A 25,000-nucleotide genomic window follows, 5' to 3' on the forward strand; every position below is an offset into this window, starting at 1 on the left:
TCACTATGATAGTGATGTCATCAGGGTTATTTTCTTTGGGACTTTGGGGAGCTCCTGCAGAGCCACAGAAGACATTATACAACTTTTTTCAAGTAGCACTCCTTGTGACCAGTAAACTTTGGTGAAAAATTGGTGGTGTGCCCCTTAATTGGTGTACCATTTCGATTATCTTCATGGCTCAACTCAAGGCTGCTGTTGTTATGTAAAGTGGGAAAATAAATGTAGCAGTACAGTGAGCAGGACAAAGCTTTTCTCAGTTCCTGCCAACGTCAACTAGAGGGCGCCATATTGACAGAAGAAAGGGTGAAACCACATCACTGCTCACAACTGCATAACGTGTTGTTTATCATCAGCCAATAAGCAAACTTTCCACTACTTTTAGGTTGTGAGGGAGGGCAGACAGACCACTAAGCATGTGTATCTATGTGTTGTATATATATTACGTATACATGTACAGGTTATCTTAAACACACTGGGGGAAGCATACAGAGCACTTATCCCACAGTGATACTCTCCATTTAAATAACACAATGAAACAGAAAGATAAAGTAATCTGAACGTAATTAGAAACCTGTGTGTGTGTGTGTGTGTGTGTGTGTGTGTGTGTGTGTGTGTGTGTGTGTGTGTGTGTGAGTGAGAGAGAGAGATTTTCATGGTGTTTTATTCATGGTGTGAGACAGCTCAGGCCTTTCTCTGCTGTTATCTGGTGGCCTCCTAGTCCTCCACCACCACAATGACTCCTGCTACCACATTTATCAACTTGACACCACACACACACACACTTGCACGCACACTTTCTCCCTCTCACTCTGCACTATCCCATCCCCTGTTCTCTCTCTCTCTCTCCCCCTCCATATGTCTTTCCACTCCACATTTCTCCAGCTACATTTCTTCACCTTATTACTCTCCGAGAGCCAGGGAGAGAAGAGTGAATGATTCTTCTAACTCATCTCCCACTCTTTGTGACACATCATTTGTCGTTGTGATTAGAGCCCATAACAGTGCCCCTGGGATGTGTGCAAGGCTGATGGTGTATGTGTGTGTGTGTGTGTGTGTGTGTGTGTTAAGCTGCAGGAGCAAACTGGCTGTCATTAACTTCTTCGTTGTCTGTGCTGGTGTCGATCTTGTGAGCGCTGATGAGCAAGAAAGACATTGTGTGTGAGTTTGTGAGGCCGTTTAACTGCCTCCCACCACGTGAAATAATAAGGTTAGTTTTGTTTTTGTGTTTTTGTGTCAGCAACGTCACTTCTGTACTGCAAATGTATCCCGCTTTTTAGCCACACTGTCGGTCGGTCCACCACTTTGGTCTAGACTAATATATCTCTACAAATATATGATGGATTTACATTCATGTTTCATGGAGGATGAATCACTTTGACTTGATTCTCTGCCCTTTCCTCTAGCGCCGCCATTTGGCCACTTTTGTTGCCTCATGGAGGAGGTTATGTTTTTGGTTTGGCTTGTGTTTTTGATTTGGTTACGGAAAAGCTACGATTATGATGAAACTTTGAGTAAGGGTGTAGCATAGGCCAAGGAAGAACCCATTACATTTTGGAGCAGATCTGAATAACAGATACACACATTATGTTTAACTTTCGATAACCTTACAAGAAATAAGTAAAATGTTGAAAAAACATGTAGTTCCTGCGAAAATTCACATGAACACCCGTTTCAGTCGGAAATAGTTATACATGTGTTGTTAAAACGCTCTGAGCAATAAAATACAACAAATCTTCTTTGTAGTGTTTATGTTGCATTCACATCCAGTAGCATGTGAATGCCATTTTAGTTTTTTAGTCTTCACTTTACTGTTTTCATTTTAATATTCTCCCTATTGCTCTCACTTGACATAGTCTGCTGTTAATTATTTTGAAAAGTATCATTTTAGCAATTTATCAAGTAAACAACAAATACTTGCTAGTTTTAGCCTCTCATATGTTAAGCTGTGTTCATTTTTTGTAATAGATATATGGTGACAAATAAATATATACAATAAATTACAAGGGCACTTGGAGAGCGCAGACTCCCCCATGCCATGCCCTATCTCGCAATGTTCACAAATGTGAAAAATAATTTGCGTATCCGCCCCCTGATTAGAATCCTTTGAAACCCTTCACAAAGTTTCATGGTTATAAATAAATTTAATATGTTTTTTTCTGTTGGAAATTCCTTGAAACTAAGGCAATGTGCTATAGAAAATGATTATTATTTTTGATACTTTATATATTAAATGTTTCATTGAAAGGAACAGCAGATTTAGTGATAAAGAAAATAGTTGTTTTTTACAGCCCTGCAGCCGGTCGGAAACCTATGAGTTTCGATCTTCCAGGCCGCCGCCCGGTACTATCAACAGTTGCGCTACTTTTTTACACCAGTAATGAACACCTCAACATCCCGCTCTCTGGAGATGTTAAGGTGTGTGCTTGGGGTGGATTGTAGCAAACACCCCCAACTGCAGCCTCCCCCCTCCACCCCTTAACTCCCCCATCTTCATCCTGTCCTGTCCTTCATCCTGACTCTTCCTCTCGGTTTTTCTCTGTCCTAGGTGGTGTCGCTACTGAACATGAGTAATGATGTTGTCATCTCTGTTAGTCTCCATTTATCAATGTCAAATGGGAAGCAGGAGTGTGGTGGATATGTGCATGTGCGTGTGTGTGTGTCGGGTGCTGGTGGGTGGGGGACAGAGTCGAGGAGAAACCAGGCAGCTAGGTAAAAAGGGGAGAGGAAAGGTGTAGCACGAATGTGGAGAAGAGAAGAGGTAGAGGAAGGTGGCCATGATGAAGAGCAGAGATGAAGAAAAGGGGTGTGGCTGATCGAGGAAGAGGAGGAATGAGTTTGAAAGGGGCAGAAAAGATGAATCACAGCAAAAAGGTCCCGGCGCTGCATGTGGTCTGTCTGTCTGTCTGCTGACACCAACAGGGAGCCCATGATTCATTGTCGCTATTACTGCCCGACAAAATTAAGGCTCTGCTCTTTAGCATATGCAAGTCTAATTATGCAAATTAGGTCTGTTAGACAAAACATTACTACAGCAGTTAGTCAGTCTGGTTTTAGGCGCTACATGAATGTGTGTGCATTTGTCTCAGTCAGTCTTGCGACCCTGAAACGAGATGAAAGGACTTGCTTGTCAGCTAACCGGGTGATATTGATGTTGTGTATTCGCAGACAAAGTGTTGTGGTGTATGGTGCCCATGGACAATAACCACAAACCAATTGACAAAATATATTGAAACTGGGATCATCCCTATGTTTCCAGGGCATGCGTGTGTAAGGTTCGCTGGAACTGACAGAACTGAACCCAAAAGCACGACAAAGAGACAGGCAGAATACAATATAGTTCAGTTTACTCAGTAATCCAGGCAGGGTCAAATACCGGTAAATCAGTCCAAAAGGCAAAAAAATCCAGTAAGGGGCAGGCAGAAGAATCTGAGTCCAGAAACAGGCAGGCAGGGTCAAAACGGGCAGGTCAGGAAAACTAAACAGGTAAACTAGACGATCGCTGGAGAGCTTGGCAGGAAAACACAAGACAATCTGGCAGGGAACAAGTGGGAGAGAACTGGTATATATCCTCTGAGAGAACTAATGAGGGAATGAGAAGTAGGTGAGGAGATGGGCTGTGGAAACCAGGTGAGGGGAATAAGTTGATTGTAGGCAGTGAGGATGAACCAGGATCTGAAATGATAAGAGAATTACTGACAAGGTAAAACCAAATGAAAACAAACTAATAGTGGGTGGAACGCGTGACAGAACCCCCTCCCCCCTCTAGGGACGGCTTTTGACGTCCCACCAGGTTGATCAGGATGAGCCCGGTGAAAGTCACTGATGAGGGACGACCCCAAAATGTGGCAGGTCGGAACCCATGAGTGCTCCTCAGGACCATAACCCTTCCAGTCCACTAGGTACTGCACTCCCCTACCACGTCGCTGGGATTTGAGGAGGCGACGAACCGTGTAAACAGGTCCCCCTTCAATGAGCCGGGGTGTGTGGCGGGGATCTGGGGGAGGGCTGAAACAGTCTCTCTTTAACAGGCTTGACTTTGGATACATGGAATGTGGGGTGAACCCTCATGGAAGGCGGTAGACGAAGACGGACAGCAGCAGGATTGATGACCCTCGAGACGGGGAATGGACCCACAAAACGTGGAGCCAACATCTTGGATTCTACTCTGAGGGGTAGATCCTTTGTAGATAACCAGACCTGTTGCCCCGGCGTGTACAGGGGGGCAGGAATGCGACGTTGGTTGGCGGATCGCTCGTAACGTTCTGAAGAGCGCAGGAGTGTGAGGCGAGCCTGTCTCCATGTGCGTCGACACCGACCTACGAACGGCTGCACAGAGGGAACGCTGGCCTCACGTTCCTGCTCTGGGAAGAGTGGTGGCCGGTAACCTCGAGAGCACTGGAAGGGTAAAAGACCAGTGGCAGAGCTGGGAAGGGTGTTGCGGGCATACTCGATCCACAAGAGTTGCCTAGACCAGGAGGAGGGGTTGCGGGAAGCGAGGCAGCGTAGAGCTGTCTCCATCTCTTGGTTCATTCTTTCTGCCTGACTATTAGATTGGGGTGAAAACCGGATGACAGACTGACGATGTCCCTCAGCAGCCTGCAAAACTCAGACCAAAAGTGAATTGTGGACCACGGTCAGAGACCACATCACAGGGCAGACCATGAAGTCGGAACACCTGTTGGAGCATAATTTACGCTGTTTCTTTGGCAGTAGGCAATTTGGTAAGTGGAATGAATTGAGCAGACTTGGAAAATCGATCAACGACAGTGAGTATGACTGTTACCGTCAGAGAGTGGTAGGCCAGTGACGAAATCCAATGAGATGTGGGACCATGGACGAGCTGGAACTGGCAAGGGATGGAGAAGACCGGAAGGGGCCTGGTGAGAGGTCTTGTTTTGAGAGCAGACCTGTTTTGAGACAAATCCTCTGGTGTCCGCCTCCATGGAAGACCACCAAGCATTGACGAAGCAGCGCTAGGGTGCGTCTCACCCCAGGGTGACAAGCCAGGCGAGACGAATGACCCCACTGGAGGACCTGAGCACGGAGACTGGCAGGAACAAACAAACTGTCATCTGGACAAGCACTGGGAGCATGATGTTCAGCGTAGGAGCGATTTACCTTGTCCTCCACGTCCCAAGTTACTGCACCGATGACACATGCAGAAGGAAGGACTGGAATTGACGGGAAAGGGCGTCGGGTTTCACATTCTTTGAACCCGGTCTGTAGGAAAGTGAAAAGTCAAAACGGTTAAAGAAGAGAGCCCACCTTGCTTGACGAGAGTTCAACCGCCTGGCTGAACGGATGTACTCCAGGTTTTTGGGGTCTGTCCAGACCACAAAAGGCTGCTCTGTTCCCTCCAACCAGTGTCTCCACTCCTCCAGTGCCAGTTTTACTGCCAACAACTCCCTATTCCCAATATCATAATTCCTCTCTGCCGGAGACAGCTTCCGGGAGAAGAAGGCACAAGGATGAACCTTCTGATCCTCAGCCAATCGCTGAGAAAGAACTGCCCCTACACCGGTGTCCGAAGCATCCACCTCCACGATAAACTGGCGAGTGGGATCTGGGAATATGAGAATGGGAGCTGAAGTGAAACGTAACTTCAATTTACAGAAGGCCTCCTCTGCCACAGGGAACCATCGGAAGAGCACTTTCTGAGAGGTGAGGGGAGCTGCCACCGAGCTGTAATTACGGATGAACCTCCGGTAGAAGTTGTCAAAACCCAGGAAACGTTGAAGCTCCTTTCGTGTGGAAGGAGACAACCAGTCAGTGACAGCCTTGGTCTTGGTCGGGTCCATCTGGATTTTACCTGCGTTAACGATGAATCCCAGGAATGATACTTCTGAGGCGTGGAATTCACACTTCTCAGCTTTCACAAACAGACGGTTCTCCAAAAGCCTCTGGAGAACTAGGCGTACATGAGTCACATGCTCCTGCTTAGATTTGGAGAAAATCAGAATGTCATCCAGGTACACAAAGACACATACGTTGAGCAGATCCCGAAGAACATCATTGACTAATCCCTGGAAGACTGCAAGAGCATTGGTGAGACCAAATGGCATGACTAGATATTCATAATGTCCACTAGGAGTGGCCTTTTGCGTGTGTTTATGAATTACCTCGAGGCCCGGATCAATTGGTCTTGCGGGCCGGAAGTTCCCCACACTGGCTGTAAAACAAATGCCTCCCAAAAACACATGAACCTTTCTAAAATATTGCTTCCCCCGTCGAGAACCCCTGCTCTACGTCTATCTTTATAACATTATCTTCATTTTCAAGCACTCGCCTCTCAAGGACCACAATGGAAATTAATCTTGGAGTTGAGATATTATAGATGCGTGTGATTTAATGTATTTTCTTGTAAAACTAAACAAAAAACGTTCAAACAGTGTTAAACGTCTAGCTTTGTTAGCGTTTGTTTGCTGAATGTTTTCATGTATATTTCTAATGTATTCATTTCTATTCTTGACTTGTCTGATAACCTTTTACTACATTTTGTCGGTTGTAGGGCTCCACAGTTGTGCTCTAATGATTGCAGATGAACTCAATGAAAAACAGAAATGTTCATTTAATATGATCAGCGAGAACATTGTCTCTTTATTGTATCTTTTTGAAAAACAAACGAAAAAAAAAAAAGTTTTGTAATTCTCTTTTGTTAACATTTCAGAATTCTGTACAGGATAAAAAGAAATAAGCACTGCTTAAGAACAGAGTCAAATCTCAAACTAGAAAAAAAAAATGAAAAAAAAATCCAAAAAAGGAGGAGGTTTACAATACAAATTAGTAGTAAGACATTGTCTGAAGTGCAATGGCATAGCTCAGATGGGTTAAACGTGAAACCAAAAAACTTCAAAATAAAAATACTTCTCTATTTTCCAACAAACAGTAAATTCTTTACAGAGTAGAGACTGTATTATCTGATGTATTTAAACCTGTAAAAACATATTTACAAATAGCCATTATCTTTTATATACTTTTTCTCATAATCACATATATGTCAGCACCAGTAAAAAAAAAAACACAAAGAAAAAAAAACAAAGAACATCAACAACAACAATTTTTGTTAAAATGTTGTCTACAGACTTGGTCCCGGTACATAATGATATTTGGAGGAAGCTTCCTTTCTCTTCCTGAAGGGATTTCAAACCATACCATGAACTCTTACTTTGAAGAAGACAAAAAGGTCACAAAGGCTGTGATCTTAACACTGACCCAGAAGTGTTTCTCTACCTTCCTGCCTCCAGTCTGGAGTGGTAACCCTCAGGTGATTTCCTGCCCACCGCCTCCAATTCACTGGTCTGACACTGAACTTTTATTTGAGCCTGCCTGGAGTACTGGAGTGGTATCAAAGTTTTGGAAGCATGAGCAGTGGAGCCATTGAAGCGGTGAGCGCTCCACTGCTTTTCCTGCACAAGGAAGGCTCAAGAGTTTATCTAGAAGCTTTTATTCATTTCACCATCTCCCCCTTACAAAACTGGGGAGGGCTACAACCCTAAACCTTCAGACTCCACAGTGAGATGGAGGACTTCTGCTCTCCAAACATGACAAAAATCAAACTACAGACCCTCATTCGTGGGGTGCTACCAAATGCAGCGAGGCTTACATGACAATGGTGGTTAAAAGTTTGTATTTAAAGGGTTGAATTATACAACATCAACAACCATGAGAACAAACAGCGTTGATGGCAAGGAGTTAGTTTACAGAGAAGAAGGCTTTTTGGTTTGTTGATTACAGCGTCGTCTTTCAAACTTTCACTCTTGGTGAGCTAAATACAAAGTAATGCACGAACAAGCACGCTTTCATTCATCTTTTTAACCGAGACTACAAAACAGTTAGAGAAGTAAGGTGTTATCTGACCAACGACTAAAACCTATTCGACACATATTTATTACTCAACCATTAGGGCAAAAGAGTGAACAGCTTGTTGATGATGAGGAGTAAAGCCTACAGTGAAATACGTAAGCTCGGAGAAAGGGAGACGCTGACTTCAGTGGAAGCACTGATTGTTTAGATGCTAACTGGCGCTAACCGTCGTCACCCTTGAAGCCCAATCAGCTGTGTGAAGTTTCTCTACTGTTTTTAAAACAAACTCAAGGCGTAGCAGTGGTTCATTTTCCTAGTAAAGCGCTGGAAGGGGACAACTCTCTTCACAGTAGTGTTACAGTTTAGCACAGTTACGTTCTATTTTGGAGTGAGGGTGTTTTCTGCTGCGGTACAAGAGAAGCCAGGATGTAAAGCAGGGCTACGGTGATTGACAACCAGCTGTGTCGGTATGGAAGGGAAGGCTGTGCTGCGACGGGAGGACAAACAGATTTTTCAAAAGACAACACAAACTAAAAAGAAGGCTAACTTTTTCTTTTTTTTTCACTTTTAAATCGACAAAGACACAACCAGCTTCATTGTTAGAGATAAATACACGGCAACAAACATAACATGTGGGTGGGCTTTCAATTAGCTTTTTTTTTTTTTCTTTAAAAGAAGAAGTCACTTGTGGTGCTTGAATACATTCAGTGCCCAGCGATCGTTTTGCTTTGTGTCAGCCTGATGCATGGGATGTGGTTTGTGTCACACAGGCAGAAGGTTTAATGTAATATTAGCTCTGTTAGCTGCCTCTCACACATCCGCTCATCCTCCCAGGCTGAAGCTTGTTTGTCTGTATGTTGGTTTGTATATGTTTGTGTGTGTGTGAGAGTGCTTGCTTTAGCTGCCTATTCTCTCTCTCTTTCTCTGCTTTTTGCTCTCTTTGTCTTTCTGTGCGTGCATTCCCGTCATCCACAGCCACGCGCAGGAAATGAAACCCTCAAAGAAATGCCACCCAGGTTGGTTGCCTAGCAAAAGCACTAGAGGGCAGAGTGCGCTTGTGTGGCACAATAGAGGAACATCATTTGTTCTGTTGTGATGTTCACAATTTAAACAGAGAAAGGAGAGCGAGGAACGAGTCTCTGGAGAGAGGGTGGGAAAGACGGCGGAGAGAGAGAAGGAAGATATGAGAGAGAGAGAGAGAGAGAGAGAGAGAGAGAGAGAGAGAGATGAAGAGAACAAAGTGAGAGAGAGAGATGAAGAGAACAAAGTGAGAGAGCGCGAAGGCGACAGATTTGTGTATGCGTGTGTGTGTGTGTATAGGGGGCACAAATCTAAGGGAGGAAATGGGAGCGCTGAGAGTGCTTTCTACTCCCTTCAGCTCCTCACATAGTTGAGAGATCTGAAGCTCTGAGCTGGGTGGCACAAACACACTAACACAAATAAATTGCTGTCTTGAGAACAAGTCTTCCTTCCCCTTCATCAGTCTGTGGTGTTCAATCAGCCCTTGCTGAAGCTTGGGCTCAAAGTGTTGCTGTGTAAACGGGGCTCGCTTTCAAACACTGGAACATGAGAAAATTAATTTTGCGGTGAAAAAAGGAAACTAATGAAACACACCTCTTAATCTCTATATTGGTTTTTCATTAATATGCACGAGACATAATGATCGCTCTCTCCATCTCACACACACACACACACACACACACACACACACACACACACACACACACAAAAACAAAAACATAACACATTTATAACCTTGCTCATGTTTTACAAAACAAAAACATGCCAGTCCACATCATGTCATCCTTTTTGTTTTACTTTCTCAGGATTTAACAATTGTCCGACTAACGCTTAGTTCATCCAGTAAAAACTAATCTCCAGGTTCCCCGTTGGCTATTGGTTCGGGAAAAACTCCTCCATCCAACCATCACTTGAGTCCAGCTCCGCCCCTGAGCCATCGCCCAATCCGAAGGCTCCTCCCCCTGAGGGCCCGCCCCCATATCCATAGGATGACATGTCCTGATTGGCTGTCCTCTGGTAGCCCGGTGGCTGACCTCCAACCCCGACTCCCCCGGGTCCATAGGGTCCACCTCCTCCTCCCCCTGCCCCTAAACCAGGCCCCCCAGGGCCAGGCCCGAACCCCCCCATCCCAGTCATCCCCTGGCCCATCACCCCTTGGTTCATCCCCTGGTTCATGACCATGGGCCGGGGCTGGTTGGTCCTGGGCTGACCGCCCATGTGAGGGCCCATCATTGGGCCGCCCATACCGGCCGCTGGGTTGCCCACTCTGGGGTCCATTCCCTGGCTCATCCCCTGGCCCGGACCCTGAAAGTGTTGCTTGGCCATGCGCTGGGGTTGACCCGGCTGCATCCCATAACCCTGGCTGGAGCTGAACCCCACCATGTCTCCTCCCCCTCCTCCTGTAGTCCTTCCGACTCCTCCCCCCATGGCCTGCAGACTCTGTCCTTGCTGCTGCGGCCAGCCACCTGCCGCCATTCCCCCGCCTCCGCCTCCTGCTCCTAGCATGCTTTGCAGTCTCTGTGCTTGGGCTTTGGGAGGGCCTTTGAGGGGTTGCTGGGTCATGGAGTTCATTAACATCCCCTGTCCTCCATACCCTCCGGCTCCACCACCTCCGGGGCCTCCGGGCATCCCGCCGACCCCAGGACCTGCACCTGCCTGCCGGGGCGGACCTCCGGCGGGGTTGTGCTGCGGTGGAAGACCCATGGAGGCTTGGACACTTTGGCTCTGGTGCTGCTGCTGGTGGATCATTTGGCTCATGGAGGGGTTGAGCCCGTAGAGGGAACCTTGGCTGGACCCCTGGTTGCCGTAGGGTAAACCCATGTCAGTTTGGGGTCCCACAGAGCCCCCCTGGCCCTGGACAGAACTCATCTGAACCATCTGCTGCTGGTTCTGCTGTTGCTGTTGCAGGAGACGGGCAGCCCGAATGTTCTGGAGAGCCTGGCTTCTGGATGCCAGATCCTGAGGAGGACCTAAGAGACAAGAATCAGAGGAGTTAAATCTGGAGTTGGGAAGGAATTAGAGAAGAATATGGAGAAAGAATAAACAAAGGAGCTAGACTTTTGTGAAACAGCTTTGGAGTCTGTATACTAGATCCACTTAAATCACCAACTGGCACGTAAAACCGATCTAATAAGTTAGAGCTGAGTCAAAGATTTATGTTCCGTGACAACCTGTTTACTCTGGAAACTAATGTGTCTCTCAAGTTTCAAATCTGACCAAGCTAAAATAAAACCTCACTTCCCCACTTTTTCCTATGAGAGCCTCAGCAGCGCCAGAGCTGAGGAGGTCTGCCTGCTAGTGTGGAAATGGCTCTAAATCCTCTAATAAACCAACTTCTGACATCATTCCACTAATCCCTCACCTCACAGCTTGGACTGTATTTCTAACAGAGGAGTCGGAAAGAAGAGGATTGCACACTCCAGACTCATAAATAAGTAGGAAATGAGCAGAGCTGAGGTAATTTAACATGACACAATAGCCACATCTATTTCACATATCACGTCATGTAAATATGAATAGGTATAGAGTATGATTATTTTCTGATTGCAGGTGAAGCGAGCGCAATCATCGCTTTCAAATCACTGATGCGCTGCAGAATAGCTGAACTAACAGATATATTTCTAGGCCAGAGTTTCCTCTTCCTCTACATATTATCTCCTAGACTTGCAGACCGACTCTCTGATGGCTATAAATGGCATTTCGACTCGACTCTCCTCCTTGTGCTCTGTATTTTGCTTCATCTCTCTCATCCTCATCCTCTCACCCACTCTCCTTTTCTTTCTCTTCCCAACCTCTCCTTCTACCTACCAGACCATCTACCTATTCCTCTTGTTGCCAGCCCCCCCATCCCTCCCTCCCACTTCCCTCTTCTCATCCATCTCTCTGACTTCACCGGAACTCTGGGGGATCCAGGACAGACAAGTTGCCGTGGTAACAGGCAGAGCAGGAATATTCTATAATTTTTTTGGAGGGAGCGAGAAAGAGAGAGAGGAGAGAAAGGCTGAAGAGCATTTGAGCGCCAACAGATGTATCTGACAGACAGAGAGGACCAGGTTTGGTTTCAGGGTGATGCTCAGTCAGCGCTACTATTTGCATACATGCTTTATGTGTTTTGTGTGTCGATCTGTCTCTGAATATGTCAGAGTGAACTGTAAAATCTGTTAAATGTTTTGGCTCTCTACCATGTATACCATACTTGTTGCAGACCAAGTGTACATGTGCGTCAGGATGCTCTGCAAAGGAATAGGAACTGATTTACCAAAAATTGATTTACTAATGTGGTCAACAATAAAATGTTGAAGTATTTAGGTCAGGTCTTGCCTTGTTTAGTATAAAGTGTATTGGGGTGCTGCCATTCTTTTGTTTCTGCACAAATTGTGTGCTTTGTTGCACAGATAAAACGTACGTATGAGTTTGTGTGTCTCACCTTGGTACTGGTTGACTTGGGGGTATGGATTCCTCTGGCCTTGGCCCATCTGTCTGGGGAGATGCTGCTGCTGTTGGAGCTACACACACACACAATTCGTTTTTTAGAGTGCGGGTTACAAATGGGTTACATGCCTTCAAATCTATTTCATGAATCCAGGATTTGGTATCATCATGGTATACAGACAAGAAAAAGGGTAATTCAGAAATAACAGTTATATATTATATTATTATATATTATAATTATTTTTATTTTTATTATATAAAAAAAGATTCAGGTTCATAAATATATTCAGATTTCTACTAAGTTCAAAAAACACATGAGACATATATTTGGTGTAGCAGAAGTGAGACAGGTGTTTGGTGTAGCAAAAGTGAGACAGGGGTTTGGTGTAGCAGAAGTGAGACAGGGGTTTGGTGTAGCAAAAGTGAGACAGGGGTTTGGTGTAGCAAAAGTGAGACAGGGGTTTGGTGTAGCAGAAGTGAGACAGGTGTTTGCTGTAGTAGAGGTGAGACAGATGTTTGGTGTAGCAGAAGTGAGACAGTTGTTTGGTGTATCAGAAGTGAGACAGATGTTTGGTGTAGCAGAAGTGAGACAGGTGTTTGGTGTAGCAGAAGTGAGACAGGGGTTTGGTGTAGCAGAAGTGAGACGGGTTTGGTGTAGCAGAAGTGAGACAGGGGTTTGGTGTAGCAGAAGTGAGACAGGGGTTTGGTGTAGCAGAAGTGAGACAGGCGTTTGGTGTAACAGAAGTGAGACAGGGGTTTGGTGTAGCAGATGTGAGACAGGGGTTTGGTGTAGCAGAAGTGAGACAGGGGTTTGGTGTAGCAGAAGTGAGACAGGGGTTTTGTGTAGCAGAAGTGAGACAGGGGTTTGGTGTAGCAGAAGTGAGACAGGTGTTTGCTGTAGTAGAGGTGAGACAGATGTTTGGTGTAGCAGAAGTCAGACAGGTGTTTGGTGTAACTGAAGTGAGACAGGGGTTTGGTGTAGCAGAAGTGAGACGGGTTTGGTGTAGCAGAAGTGAGACAGGGGTTTGGTGTAGCAGAAGTGAGACAGGGGTTTGGTGTAGCAGAAGTGAGACAGGGGTTTGGTGTAGCAGAAGTGAGACAGGTGTTTGCTGTAGTAGAGGTGAGACAGATGTTTGGTGTAGCAGAAGTGAGACAGATGTTTGGTGTAGCAGAAGTGAGACAGGTGTTTAGTTTAGCAGAAGTGAGACAGATGTTTGGCACAGAAGATGTGAGACAGGTGTTTGGTGTAGCAGAAGTGAGACATATGTTTGGTGTAGCAGAAGTGAGACATATGTTTGGTGTAGCAGAAGTGAGACATATGTTTGGTGTAGCAGAAGTGAGACATATGTTTGGTGTAGCAGAAGTGAGACATATGTTTGGTGTAGCAGAAGTGAGACATATGTTTGGTGTAGCAGAAGTGAGACAGATGTTTGGTGTATCAGAAGTGAAACAGGTGTTTGCTGTAGCAGAAGTGAGACAGATGTTTGGTGTATCAGAAGTGAAACAGGTGTTTGCTGTAGCAGAGGTGAGACAGATGTTTGGTGTAGCAGAAGTGAGACATACGTGTGCTTTCAGGATAAGATTAGTGTACAGTATCTGCATGATGCTGTCGTACACAAACAATAACATTGCTGATCAATGTTTAAATAGGAAACCAAAGGCCGCCCTGATGCTCTATTGTAGCCATTGTTGTGGTGCAGCTATAGAAAATTAAATTAAAAAACAAGTCTGACTTCTTACAGCATAAATAGCAGCTACTGAACAAACCTGGAAAGCAGAAGGTATGTTGCTCATTTAAATGGATGTACGATATCCATTTACCAACATACACTAAACCCCAGCAGGACATGTTTTTTTTCAGACACCTATATTTGTGTGTCTGTGTATGTTTTTGTAGATCCAATTAAAACCAACATAGTGGGTGGTGACTTCAGAGTTCAGAACTCTTTAACACTTGATTCCCTCACAGAGAGAGAAATGAAAAGAAAACACCACATTATCACAGCAGGCGGCATGTGGCAAAAACACACGCACACACACGCTGCTGAGATGAAAAGGAAGTAGTGAAGAGGGGGCTGGTTGAGGGTAATTATACATGCAACCAGACAACAGTAAGGAAGAGAAGAGGATGAGTTGCCCTTGTTAGAGCTACAGACACATATACAGCAGTGCATGAACAAATTAAATTAGAATTTAATGCATGGCAGATAAATCACACAGGCCTAGTCATTTTGTTTTTCACACTAACATTATGCTACCGGGGCGCTCATTTAAAGACACTCACCTGTTCGGCCAGTAGTTGCTGCTGCTGCTGCTGTCTCTGCTCTCTGAAGAGCTGCTGCTTCTGCTGCTCCATCATGTGCATCTGCACCCTCTTCTCTTGCTCCATCGCCATCATCTGTTTCATCATGGCTGCCTGCTGCTGGTTGCCCACATAGCCAGGAGGAGGTCCCGACACCTGGTTGGGCCCCACCCCAGAGGCCACGCCTCCAGCAGGGTGAGGAGGCGGGATGGCACCCGGCGGTCGTGACATTCCCACAACACCTTGTTCCTGTAGACAGAGAGGAGGGGGCAGCTTGTCAGATACACAGTTCAATCATTTATCAATCAAGCGAGTAAAAGGAATAGTGTAACATTTTGGGATGTATACGCCTATTTGATTTCTTGCCAAGAGTGAGAAGGTGAGAACCTTGATACCACTCTCATTTCCAATAAATATGAGGCTACACTCGGCAGCTGGCTAGCTTAGCTTAGCACAGTGAGTTGAAACAGCAGCTATTTCTGGTTTCTTTGTCAAAATTTGTCATTTTGGGAAAATAAACAACATTAATCATCAATGAAATGATCGTTCGATGCAGCGGATCGAACAAATCAGATATAAGTTGTTAGCTTTAGATGTTCTTGCCGATATCTGTTATCTACAGAGAGAGCCAGGATCGCCGTTTCTCGCTGTTTCCAATCCTTGTGCCAAGCTAACTGGCTGCTAGTAGCAGCTTCATATTTATCATACAGATATAAAATACGGTAAAATACAGAATAGAATTCAAAATCCTTCTCCTGACTTACAAAGCAATTAATGGTCAGGCTCCAGCATATCTTAAAGATCTCATAGTACCTTATAAACCAACTAGAGCATTGCGCTCCCAGACTGCAGGGTTACTTGTAGTTCCTAGAGTCTCTAAGAGTACAATGGGAGCCAGAGCCTTCAGCCATCAAGCTCCTCTCCAGTGGAACCAGCTTCCAGTTTGTGTTCGGGAGGCAGACACCCTCTCCACATTTAAGAGCAGGCTAAAGACTTTCCTTTTTGATAAAGCTTATAGTTAGGGCTGGTTCAGGTTTGCCTGGGATCAGCCCCTAGTTATGCTGCTATAGGCTTAGACTGCCAGGGGACACCTCCCTGCTCTCCTTCTCTTCCTCGCTCCTCCCCTCCCTCTCTATCTGTATGCATTTATGTAAATGTGTGTTACTAACTCATCATCCGGGGCATCATCCCCGGAGTTTCTGTGTCTCTCATGGGGCAGGTTGCCACTGATAAAGTTTACGTCAGTATCAGGAATCGTGGCTGCGCCTGCTGCCCTGGTCCTTCTGGACACCGGGAAGCCTTTTTGACATTTTCCTGGATTCATCCATACTTTCTCTTTTTCAACACAACATCATTTCTGTCAAATGTTGTACTTGTACTATGTTGTTTATCCTGTACACACGACATCTATTGCACGTCTGTCCGTCCTGGGAGAGGGATCCTTCCTCAGTTGCTCTCCCTGAGGTTTCTTTAATTTTTCCCCCTTTAATTATGGGGTTTCTTTTATGAAGTTTTTCCATGTGCGATGCGAGGGTCTAAGGACAGAGGGTGTCATAACCTGTACAGTCTGTAAAGCACACTGAGAAAAAATGTATCATTTGTGATATTGGGCTATATAAATAAATTTGATTTGATTTGTTTTATGCATAAAAGCGTATTTAGCTATTATTGTGTATGATAGCTCACACAGACACAGTCCAGTGAAATACAAGATAAAGACAGGACTGCCTCAAGATTCAGCTCGTCGGTCCATCCCGAGTCCTCCCAATGGGGGCATTGGTTGGTCCGCGCTGCATACATTATCTCCTCATTAGCATATAAAGAGCACTTCCTCCTCCACTCAGCCGTATGCTAATCTCTAATAGGATGAAATGGCCTGCTCTGGCCAATGGGAGGGGAGCGTTTATGAATCTATTAAAGGTTAGACAGCTGAACGAAAGTGGACATCGTTTAGGCCCGCCAGCAGTGAGAGAGGGGAGAAGCCTGAGAGGAGAAGAAAGACCGATTCACGCCAGTAAAGAGTGATTGCACACATAAGAATGCAGCTACACACAGCCACCCACAGGAACAGACAGTGTACAACAAATCACATTTAACTGCAGGGCAAGAATGAAACATCAAAAGCAGGATTACAGTACAGCACATCGTAGCATTGGCAAGAGTCTGTAACACATACTCAATATGTTTTGAAAGAGCCAAAGCCTCATAATCCGTATTGAGGCCCGGCTCTTCTTAGAAAGGAGTTAGGTGGAGATAAACCTCATATTAGAGCACAAAAAACCCTGTGGAGCAAGCAGAATGGGCTGCTTAAGACTGGCTCACCAGACAGCCAGACCAGACTGATCGATGCTCAGAGCTACGTGTCTCATCTCCGGTTGGCATGTTCTTACCGGACGGGCAGGGAGACGGTGTAAGAAAGGAGCAGAGAGGGGGACGGAGAGGCGTAGTGTCAGAAAATGACCAACGGGTGGCAGTGGTGATCTTTAAGCATGCATGTGTGTGTGTGTGTGTGTGTATGTGTGTGTCTGTGTGTGTGTTTGAGTCTCACTGGCCTCCTCTCAGCAGATGGCTCAATCATGACGGTTCTGATCTACGATCTCTCCCTCTCCCCCCACTCACTCTACCTCTTTTCTTCCCTTCTCTCTAAAACACCCCACCATCAAACTCCTTTCTCCACTCTTCCTACGGCTCTCTCTCTCTTTCTCTCTGCAGACAGGGGGCCCTGAGTCATGTCCGCACAATTGCCAGAGAACGAAGGAACGGAAGAGAGATGGATTTCAAAGGAAGGAGGAGGGGGGGGGGAAAGGTCTCAGAGAAGAAAGATTTTGGTGGAGGTGGTGTGTGTGTTAGCTGAAGAAGTGACAGAAAACTACGGCATGTATACGCTGTATACAGTTAAGAGACAATAAAGACGAGAGGAAAGGATGAAAAAAGAGCTCATGAATTAGCAGTAGTATCAGTAGTATTTCAGTGTTAATAGTACTTCAATGAAGCATTGCCAATATGCACTGAATTGAATGTCACGCCAATAAAGCTTATGAATAAAAAGCAGGTATCACCAAACTAATTTATGAAGAGAAAGAATATGTGTGAGGAAAGAGGGAATGCAGCATGAGAAAAAAGAAGAGGAGGAAAAGGAGAGCAGATCTTGTTTTGGGAAAAAAAAACCCGGGAGGAAACGAGGAGCCAAAAGAGGAGGAGTAAAAGGTGGGATCAAGGGGAGGAGAGCAGGTACCCTGGCAACAGTTGCTGCGGCGAGGAGCAGATGGCGCTCGAAGGAGCGGTTATGGCCGCCGCGCCTGATCACCCTCCACAAACACACATTTATCTTACAATTTTACTTTGGCTTTCAACCTTTTCTTTCTCTGTTTATCAGTGCATCTTCTATTCTCTCTGTGAACTCCTGAATGTTGAATAATGCAACAAAGAGCAGCCACAGTCCGTCTGTCTTCCCGTCTCTGGCATCTCCGAACGGCTTGAGTCCGTCTCCGAACTCTGTGCTCTTCAACAGAAACGGGTCAGCGGCTAATGAGACTCAATGGTTAGCTCCAAACTAACAGGAGAAACAGAGTTTTAAAACAGCAACAGCTACTCGAAGTAACTACTAAAGTTTGTAGTAGGAAGGATCAGAGAGGATGAAATGAAAGGAGAGGTGAAATATGTCACAGGTTATTCCGGAGGATGTGTGTGTGTGTGTGTGTGCGTGTGTGTGTGTGTGTGTGTGTGTCTGTGTGTGTATGGTGAGGCTGTCAGCGTTATTGAGTTAGGAAGCATGGAGCCCAGGTGATTACATTACACGCAAAGTGAGCGGAAGTGTATGTGTGCATGTGTGTAAGTGAGATAAAGTGGGGGGGAGAGATTGTCCATTTCATTCTCATGAAGCACAAATATGCATCTAATGTATTTAATGTGTATGCGTTTAAAAGGTGTATCTGCATACACTAGTATGGTCACACACTATAGTCAGGATTAAATCATCTGATCCCATTGTGACAGATTAAAGGCTGCTGTGAAATATCACTAAGGCAGCACCAAATCTATTTGAATTTCTTTACATTCAACACTTTGATTCACACAGATTTGAATGTCTGTCATCATATTTTATGATGTCATCACCTTAAAACAAATGTGGGATTTTTTTAGTTTTGTTATTACGGTTGTATAAATGTTATTTATGTTGCCGTGAGATTGGTGTCGACCGCCCCGTTAATACGGGAAATGTTCTTTTTTTATAGACTAAACACCAACGAATATGGACTGGGGCAGAATATTTCGTTAGATTAAATATTTTTGGTAGATGATTACATTTATCTTTTTTCAATAAATGATGACTTTTGGACTTTACATCGCTCTGGAGCTATTGGAAAAGTTTAGATCACACAAGTCGGAAAGAATCCTACGCAGCCACCGCTGGAATCTAATTCTACAAATAGTATAAGTGAAGCCTGATCTTTATCTGCACTATTAAGCTGCACATCATTTGAATGTTGAGTAAAAATTTGAATGTCAACGTTATGATTAAAGCTTTGAATTATTCAGTACAGCCCCCCCCACACACACACACACACACACACACACACACACACACACACACACACACAAAAACCAAAGGCAAACACAGATGGACAGACTATTACAGCACTACATAATGCCTTACAGTTAATGCATAAAGGCACTCGGAGAAACACAACTGCAGATAATGCGTAAACGCACACACACACACACACACACACACAGGCGGGCACACACACGGACACACATACACAGCCTATAAGAGCAGCGGCGCCTGACAGCAGAGTGCTGGGTGTCTGTGTGCTCTCCAGAGTGGCTCACATCTGTCACCCACTTGTGTAAGAGAAGGAAGGGAGGGGAGTGTGAAGAGGAGGGGAGCAGTGAGAAAACAGAGAGTGAGGGCTGGATGGATGGGGAGATGCTTCATTAGACTCTTACGCACACTACGGCTGCAAGCTTTTCTTTTCTTTTTCTATTCTGCATTTGGATCAGCGGCAGGATGTTGCAGCAGCTGATGGTTTGCGGAAAAGGTGCATGGAGTGAGTTAAAGCTTGAAGGTCAGAGGTTCACATCTCTTTCACAGCCAGCGCTCATCAATGTCTGAATGTCCTTCACACTGGTTGACCTTGCACTCTGACCCTGTTGGTGACGTCTCAGATGTGTGGAAGTATGCAAATCAAAATGCTGTAAGACACACGAGTAGTAGACTCAACGCCTCACTGAAAGTGTCCATTACATCTAGCCTGAATCAATGGATGTGTAGATAGCAAGTATCGATGTATGCAGGAGGAATAGAAAGACGAATAGAAAGGCTGTCAGTTATTTTTGTCAATGTATGCAGGTGCAAGGTACCTCTACAGTATAATCCTTGTAGGTGATAATAATGATATCTATGGAAATGGTCATGATAACATGATGACAACAACATAATATCTACATGTCAAAGTGATTTTTAATAGATGCTAATAGTACTAATACAAAGCATGCTAATATTTAAAGCTGTGTTAGCAATAGCCTAATAACTGTAACGGATTATTCTACTCATATTACATGCAGTCGTCAAAATAGGATTTTTAAAAGGTTTTCCACCTGTGGCAATAAGGCCAAAAGTAATGTTAAATGCAATGTGACATTATATATTGTACATTGAAATCTTAGGTCTTAAGCATCACACTCAACCTGCTCCTCACTGTAAGTTAATACCTGACCTACAGATGGGCTGCTACCAGACCTAACTAATCCATTACTTGATGACCTACAGATGACCAGGACAGTGTGTACAATGTCTACGTGCATGTGTGTGCATCACTATCAGGCTAACAGTTTTGTAACTCGCAGGACTAAACACAGGAACGTACAAGGTTTTAAGTGAGATTAGACCCTTTCAACTAAGTGTCAGGCAATATAATGGTCTTGCTTAACAACTGAGCCTCAGATCACAATTATATCGAGCATTTTCAAGTTGGTCAAATGGAATCTGCACAAATATGAACATTATAATGTAGTTGTGGCTGGTTAATGACTTGTGCTTGTCTATGGCTATAATCTGAAAAAGGCAGCCTGTAAAGGGAGTCTTCACAGTATGTCATTTCTGCAGCTAGGGATCTCTCAATCAAAACAATAGCAAAAGACGGACTTTGATGACGTTTAGAAGTAGCATGGGGTCATTGTTGTGTTCATTGTTAAACAACCGGCATTACCGATGAAAATCTATCTGACGTGACTCAGGCACAAACCATGTTCACGGACGAGGAAATGTAGTCATATGTCATTTCATTCTAATAAAATAGCCCCAAGTAACGTTAGCTAACTTTAACTTGCTAACTTAGCATTAGATGAGTCGACATACAGCTATTGTAGCTAATTTGTCCACTTGCCCTCTGGACCCTATCCCCTCTCACCTTCTCCAGTCTATTGCTCCTGACCTTCTTCCTTTTCTCGACCATCTCATCAACACCTCCTTAACAACTGGTTGCTTTCCAAACACTCTTAAAAGAGGCAAGAGTGAACGCTCTCCTAAAGAAACCCTCACTCAACCCTTCTGAAGTGAACAATTTCAGACATGTCTCTCTTCTTCTATTTCTTTCAAAAGTACTTGTACAGCCTTCAATCAACTCTCGTCTTACCTTCACCAGAACAACCTTCTTGATCCGCATCAATCTGCCCTCCTCTGCAAGAGCAGCCTCCCTCTCCTCTGTTGTCATCCTTCTGGACCTTTCTGCTACGTTCGACACATTGAATCACTAGATCCTCCTCTACACCCTCGAAGAACTGGGAGTCTCAGGCTCTGCTCTCTCCCTGCTTGAATCCTACCTAAAGGACGGCACCTACAGGGTAACTTGGAGAGGGTCTCTGTCGAACCCATGCCAACTGATTTGGCTCTGTAAGTCATGGCTTCTCCTACCACAGCTAGACAGATGACACTCAACTGATTCTGTCTTTTCCGAGATCTGAAACCCAGGTGGAGGCACAGATCTCGACTTGTCTGTCTGACATCTCTCAGTGGATGTCCGCACACCACTTGAAACTCAACAAGATCAAACTGCTTTTCCTTTCGGGGGAAGGGCTCTCCCACCCAAGACCTTACTATCACCATCTCCTTACTATCACCATGTTGTTTCCCCGACTCGGACTGCAAGGAATCTGGGTGTGACACTGGACAACCAACGGGCCTTCAATGCCAGCATCGCTCTGTACAACATCTGGAGGATACGTCCCCTACTGACCCAGAAGGCGACACAGGTTCTGGTCCAGGCTCTTATCCTCTGACGACTTGACTACTGCAACTCCCTCTTGGCTGGACTGCCTACATGTGCCATTCGACCTCTACAGCTCATTCAGAATGCAGCAATAATAATAAAAATAAATAAAAAATAATAATTCTTACTTCTGTATTTTGCACTTACATTGGTTTGGCTTAGTTGAAGCTATTGTACTGCACTTAAAATTAATTCACCTATTTGAAGCTAATATACTTGCAAGATACTTATTGTTCAGAGTTGAGTTGTATTCAGTTTCTCTCTGCTTAACATGGTAGATGAGAAGTCGAGGAATAAAGTAATTGTAATGAAGAAGAAAACAAATGTGTTGTGTATTAGAGCACATAAGTATCATGCAGCACCTGACGCACAACCATAACAACACATGTACATACAACACACACACACTAACCCCGAGCAGATGGTGGTGCCAGACCTCAAAGTATCCCCATAGCGCCAAAGGTAAAGACATCACTTTGACACACACACATACACACACACACACACACACACACACACACACACACACACACACACACACACACACACACACACACACACACACACACACACACACACACACACACACACACACACACACTTCTTAGCCACTGGTTATGTGTAGAACACATTCACCCACCTACCCTAACCCCACCCCCTCAAACACACACCCTTACTCAGTTTGTCCCTGAAGAGAGTTATATTTAAACTGCTGAAGAGGAGTTTTGCTCCCCACAGAGGTCTGTTTAATCTCTTAACATCTCTCTGCTCTAAACCCTAACTGGCCTATTTCTAAATCTTCGGAATCTGCGCACACACATACACACGGCAACGGACAGGGTTAACAGGTTTTCTCGGGATGATCCTTTAACCATAACTGAACCAAAGTGTTGCCATGCAGGGATGCTGTGAAATGCATGTAGGCACGCAGGAGTGGATCAATTTAAGTAAATGAATCCCTGCAGCATGAATGCTGTTTGGCACAGTGCTTAACCAAGACATTTCTTTACACACGAAGAATGCCGTCCACAGACAGCACACAGCCTGGAATGTCAGTTCATGCTTGTTTGCAATAATGTTGCATGACTAATTAAAATTAACCCAACTAAAACTATATTTATTACCTCCGCCAAGAAGGTTATGTTTTTGGTTCGCTTTGTTGGTTTATGCGTTTGTCTGCAGGATTATGGAAAAACTACTGACCAGATTTTAATTGGTAGAAATGTGTAGCATGGGCCAAGGAAGAACGCATTACATTTTGGAGTAGATTCGAATCACTGCACAGATATACACATTATATTTCACTTCTGGAAACGGCCATGGCGAGTTTATGCTTGTCTTTACATATACAGATGCAGTAAGCATGTGATATTCACACTTATAGACTAATGACACAAAACTGTTAGCATGCTGATGTTAGCATTTAGCTCAAAGCACCACTGTGTCTAAGTTTAGCTAGTATTGTGAGTCTTGCTCTATAGTCTGGACTTCCTATCTAAATTGTTGATTCATTTCCTTTTTAAATCAACAAATAGTTTCAGACCTGTTGCTTGTTTGGATCTTGTGAAACAGATTACAGATAAACGTGGCAGACAACGTAATATGACGAGCAGCGAGAGGACAAAAGACAGGAGTAAAACATACTCATGACAGCAAGCGAGGAGGAGGAGGAGAGAGTGTGAGCGGAGCGAAGGGATGAGATCATTGGTGGCCAGGGAGCGATTGTGGCCACCCTGTGAGGGACCAGGTGCTATAGTAAATCACCCTGGAAACGGTCACCATGGAGACCTTAAAGACACACATGTGCGCACACGGGAAGAGAGAGGCCGTGTCTGTGAGATGGATGTAAATGTGTGCATTTCAAAAACTGGACAGAGTGATGTGTTTCTATGTAATCTAATCATGGCGGTGGAGAATGGTACGTCTGAGTGACAACTTGGGAGCCACAGCAGGTGGACTGCTCTTTTTCTTGTCCTGTGCGCTTTCATATCATAACCTCCTTTATTTCTACGGTGCGTACGTGCACACATATATGTATATTGAGGGTAACATACAAAGGTTGTAGCTAGAGGTAGCAATAAACAGAGTGTGTGTGTGAGGTTATCACATTCACGCTCATCCCAGAGAGAATTCCCAACTAGAGGGTTTGAATAATTCACAGCTGCCATCAGTGCTATAACACGGCTCTTAACGGAGGTGAAGATACGTTCCACACATCCGTCCATCCTCCCGTCTCTCTCTCTCTCTCTCGCGTTATGACAGTAAACTGCACAGCCACCCTCCATCTCTGTGAATAACCTCCCCTTCAATTTTCTCAATGTATCCCTCCTTCTCTTTGTCGTCTCTTCCCTCTTTTACTCATTCTTTTATTCTACCTCTTTTCAGATCCCTCCATATAGTCACTCCTCTGCCCCACACCACCCTTCCTCCCTTGTTCTCCATCCACTCCATCATCTTCCTTTTATTCTTCTCTTCTTTGTTCACCCGAGGGCTGATCCTTCCTCTTCTCACCTTCCTCATTCGCCCAACGGTGCTTCTCTCTCTCTCTCTCTCTCCTCCTCCTCTTTCTCACTTCACCCCCGCTTTCATTTGTTTTTCTACATGTTTCACATTAGTTTTTCTACCTCCACGCTCATCCATCTTCATTCTCAGCTCATTTAACGTCCAGATTCGTCCCTGCCTCAGCAGCTATCATTCTGCTCCTTCGTCTTCACCCACCTCCCTTTTCACCATTTACAGTTTTTCACTCTCTCCTCCTGTTTTCTTTGACTCCATCTTTACCGAACGGCCGTATAACCTCCACCTCTCTTTGTCTCCCCCTCTATCCACCTCTCTAAATCTATCTCTGCCTCTGTCATAGCCCCCTCATTATGCCTTCCCCTCCTCTACACTCCCTCCCTCTCTCTCCAGAGAAGCCATTAGGTGATGCTGTAAGGCTATCACTCTTCTGCTCTCTCCCTCTCTTTTCACTCTCTTTTTCCTCTCTCTGCCGTAGTCTCGGGGCAATAGGCTCCCCCTTCCCTTCCCTTCGTCCCCCTGCCATTCCTGCTCTCCATCTCTCTCTTTCTGCGTGTCTTCAGGCGCTCTTTCCTCTCCTCCTTTTTCCCTCCCCCTCTCCTCATGTCTTCACATCATCCACTTCCTTCCTCTTTGCCCTACCTCCATCTTGATT

General features: G+C 44.9%; 1 protein-coding gene across 1 annotated transcript in view; it reads right to left on the bottom strand.

Moving 5' to 3' along the window:
- Window positions 1-6,563: 6,563 nt before the first annotated feature.
- maml3 (mastermind-like transcriptional coactivator 3) overlaps window positions 6,564-25,000 on the bottom strand; it is a 117,026-nt gene continuing 98,589 nt past the window's right edge. The window contains exons 4-6 of the mRNA XM_029439589.1: window positions 14,540-14,806; window positions 12,251-12,329; window positions 6,564-10,793 (exon numbers count right to left, since the gene is read on the bottom strand). Of these exons, the coding sequence (XP_029295449.1) occupies window positions 9,697-10,793; window positions 12,251-12,329; window positions 14,540-14,806 (1,443 nt within the window). The 3' untranslated portion in view covers window positions 6,564-9,696. The remainder of the gene's footprint in view (window positions 10,794-12,250; window positions 12,330-14,539; window positions 14,807-25,000) is intronic.

This window comes from Cottoperca gobio, chromosome 1 (genome assembly GCF_900634415.1).
Source record: "Cottoperca gobio chromosome 1, fCotGob3.1, whole genome shotgun sequence".
Classification (NCBI taxonomy): domain Eukaryota; kingdom Metazoa; phylum Chordata; class Actinopteri; order Perciformes; family Bovichtidae; genus Cottoperca; species Cottoperca gobio.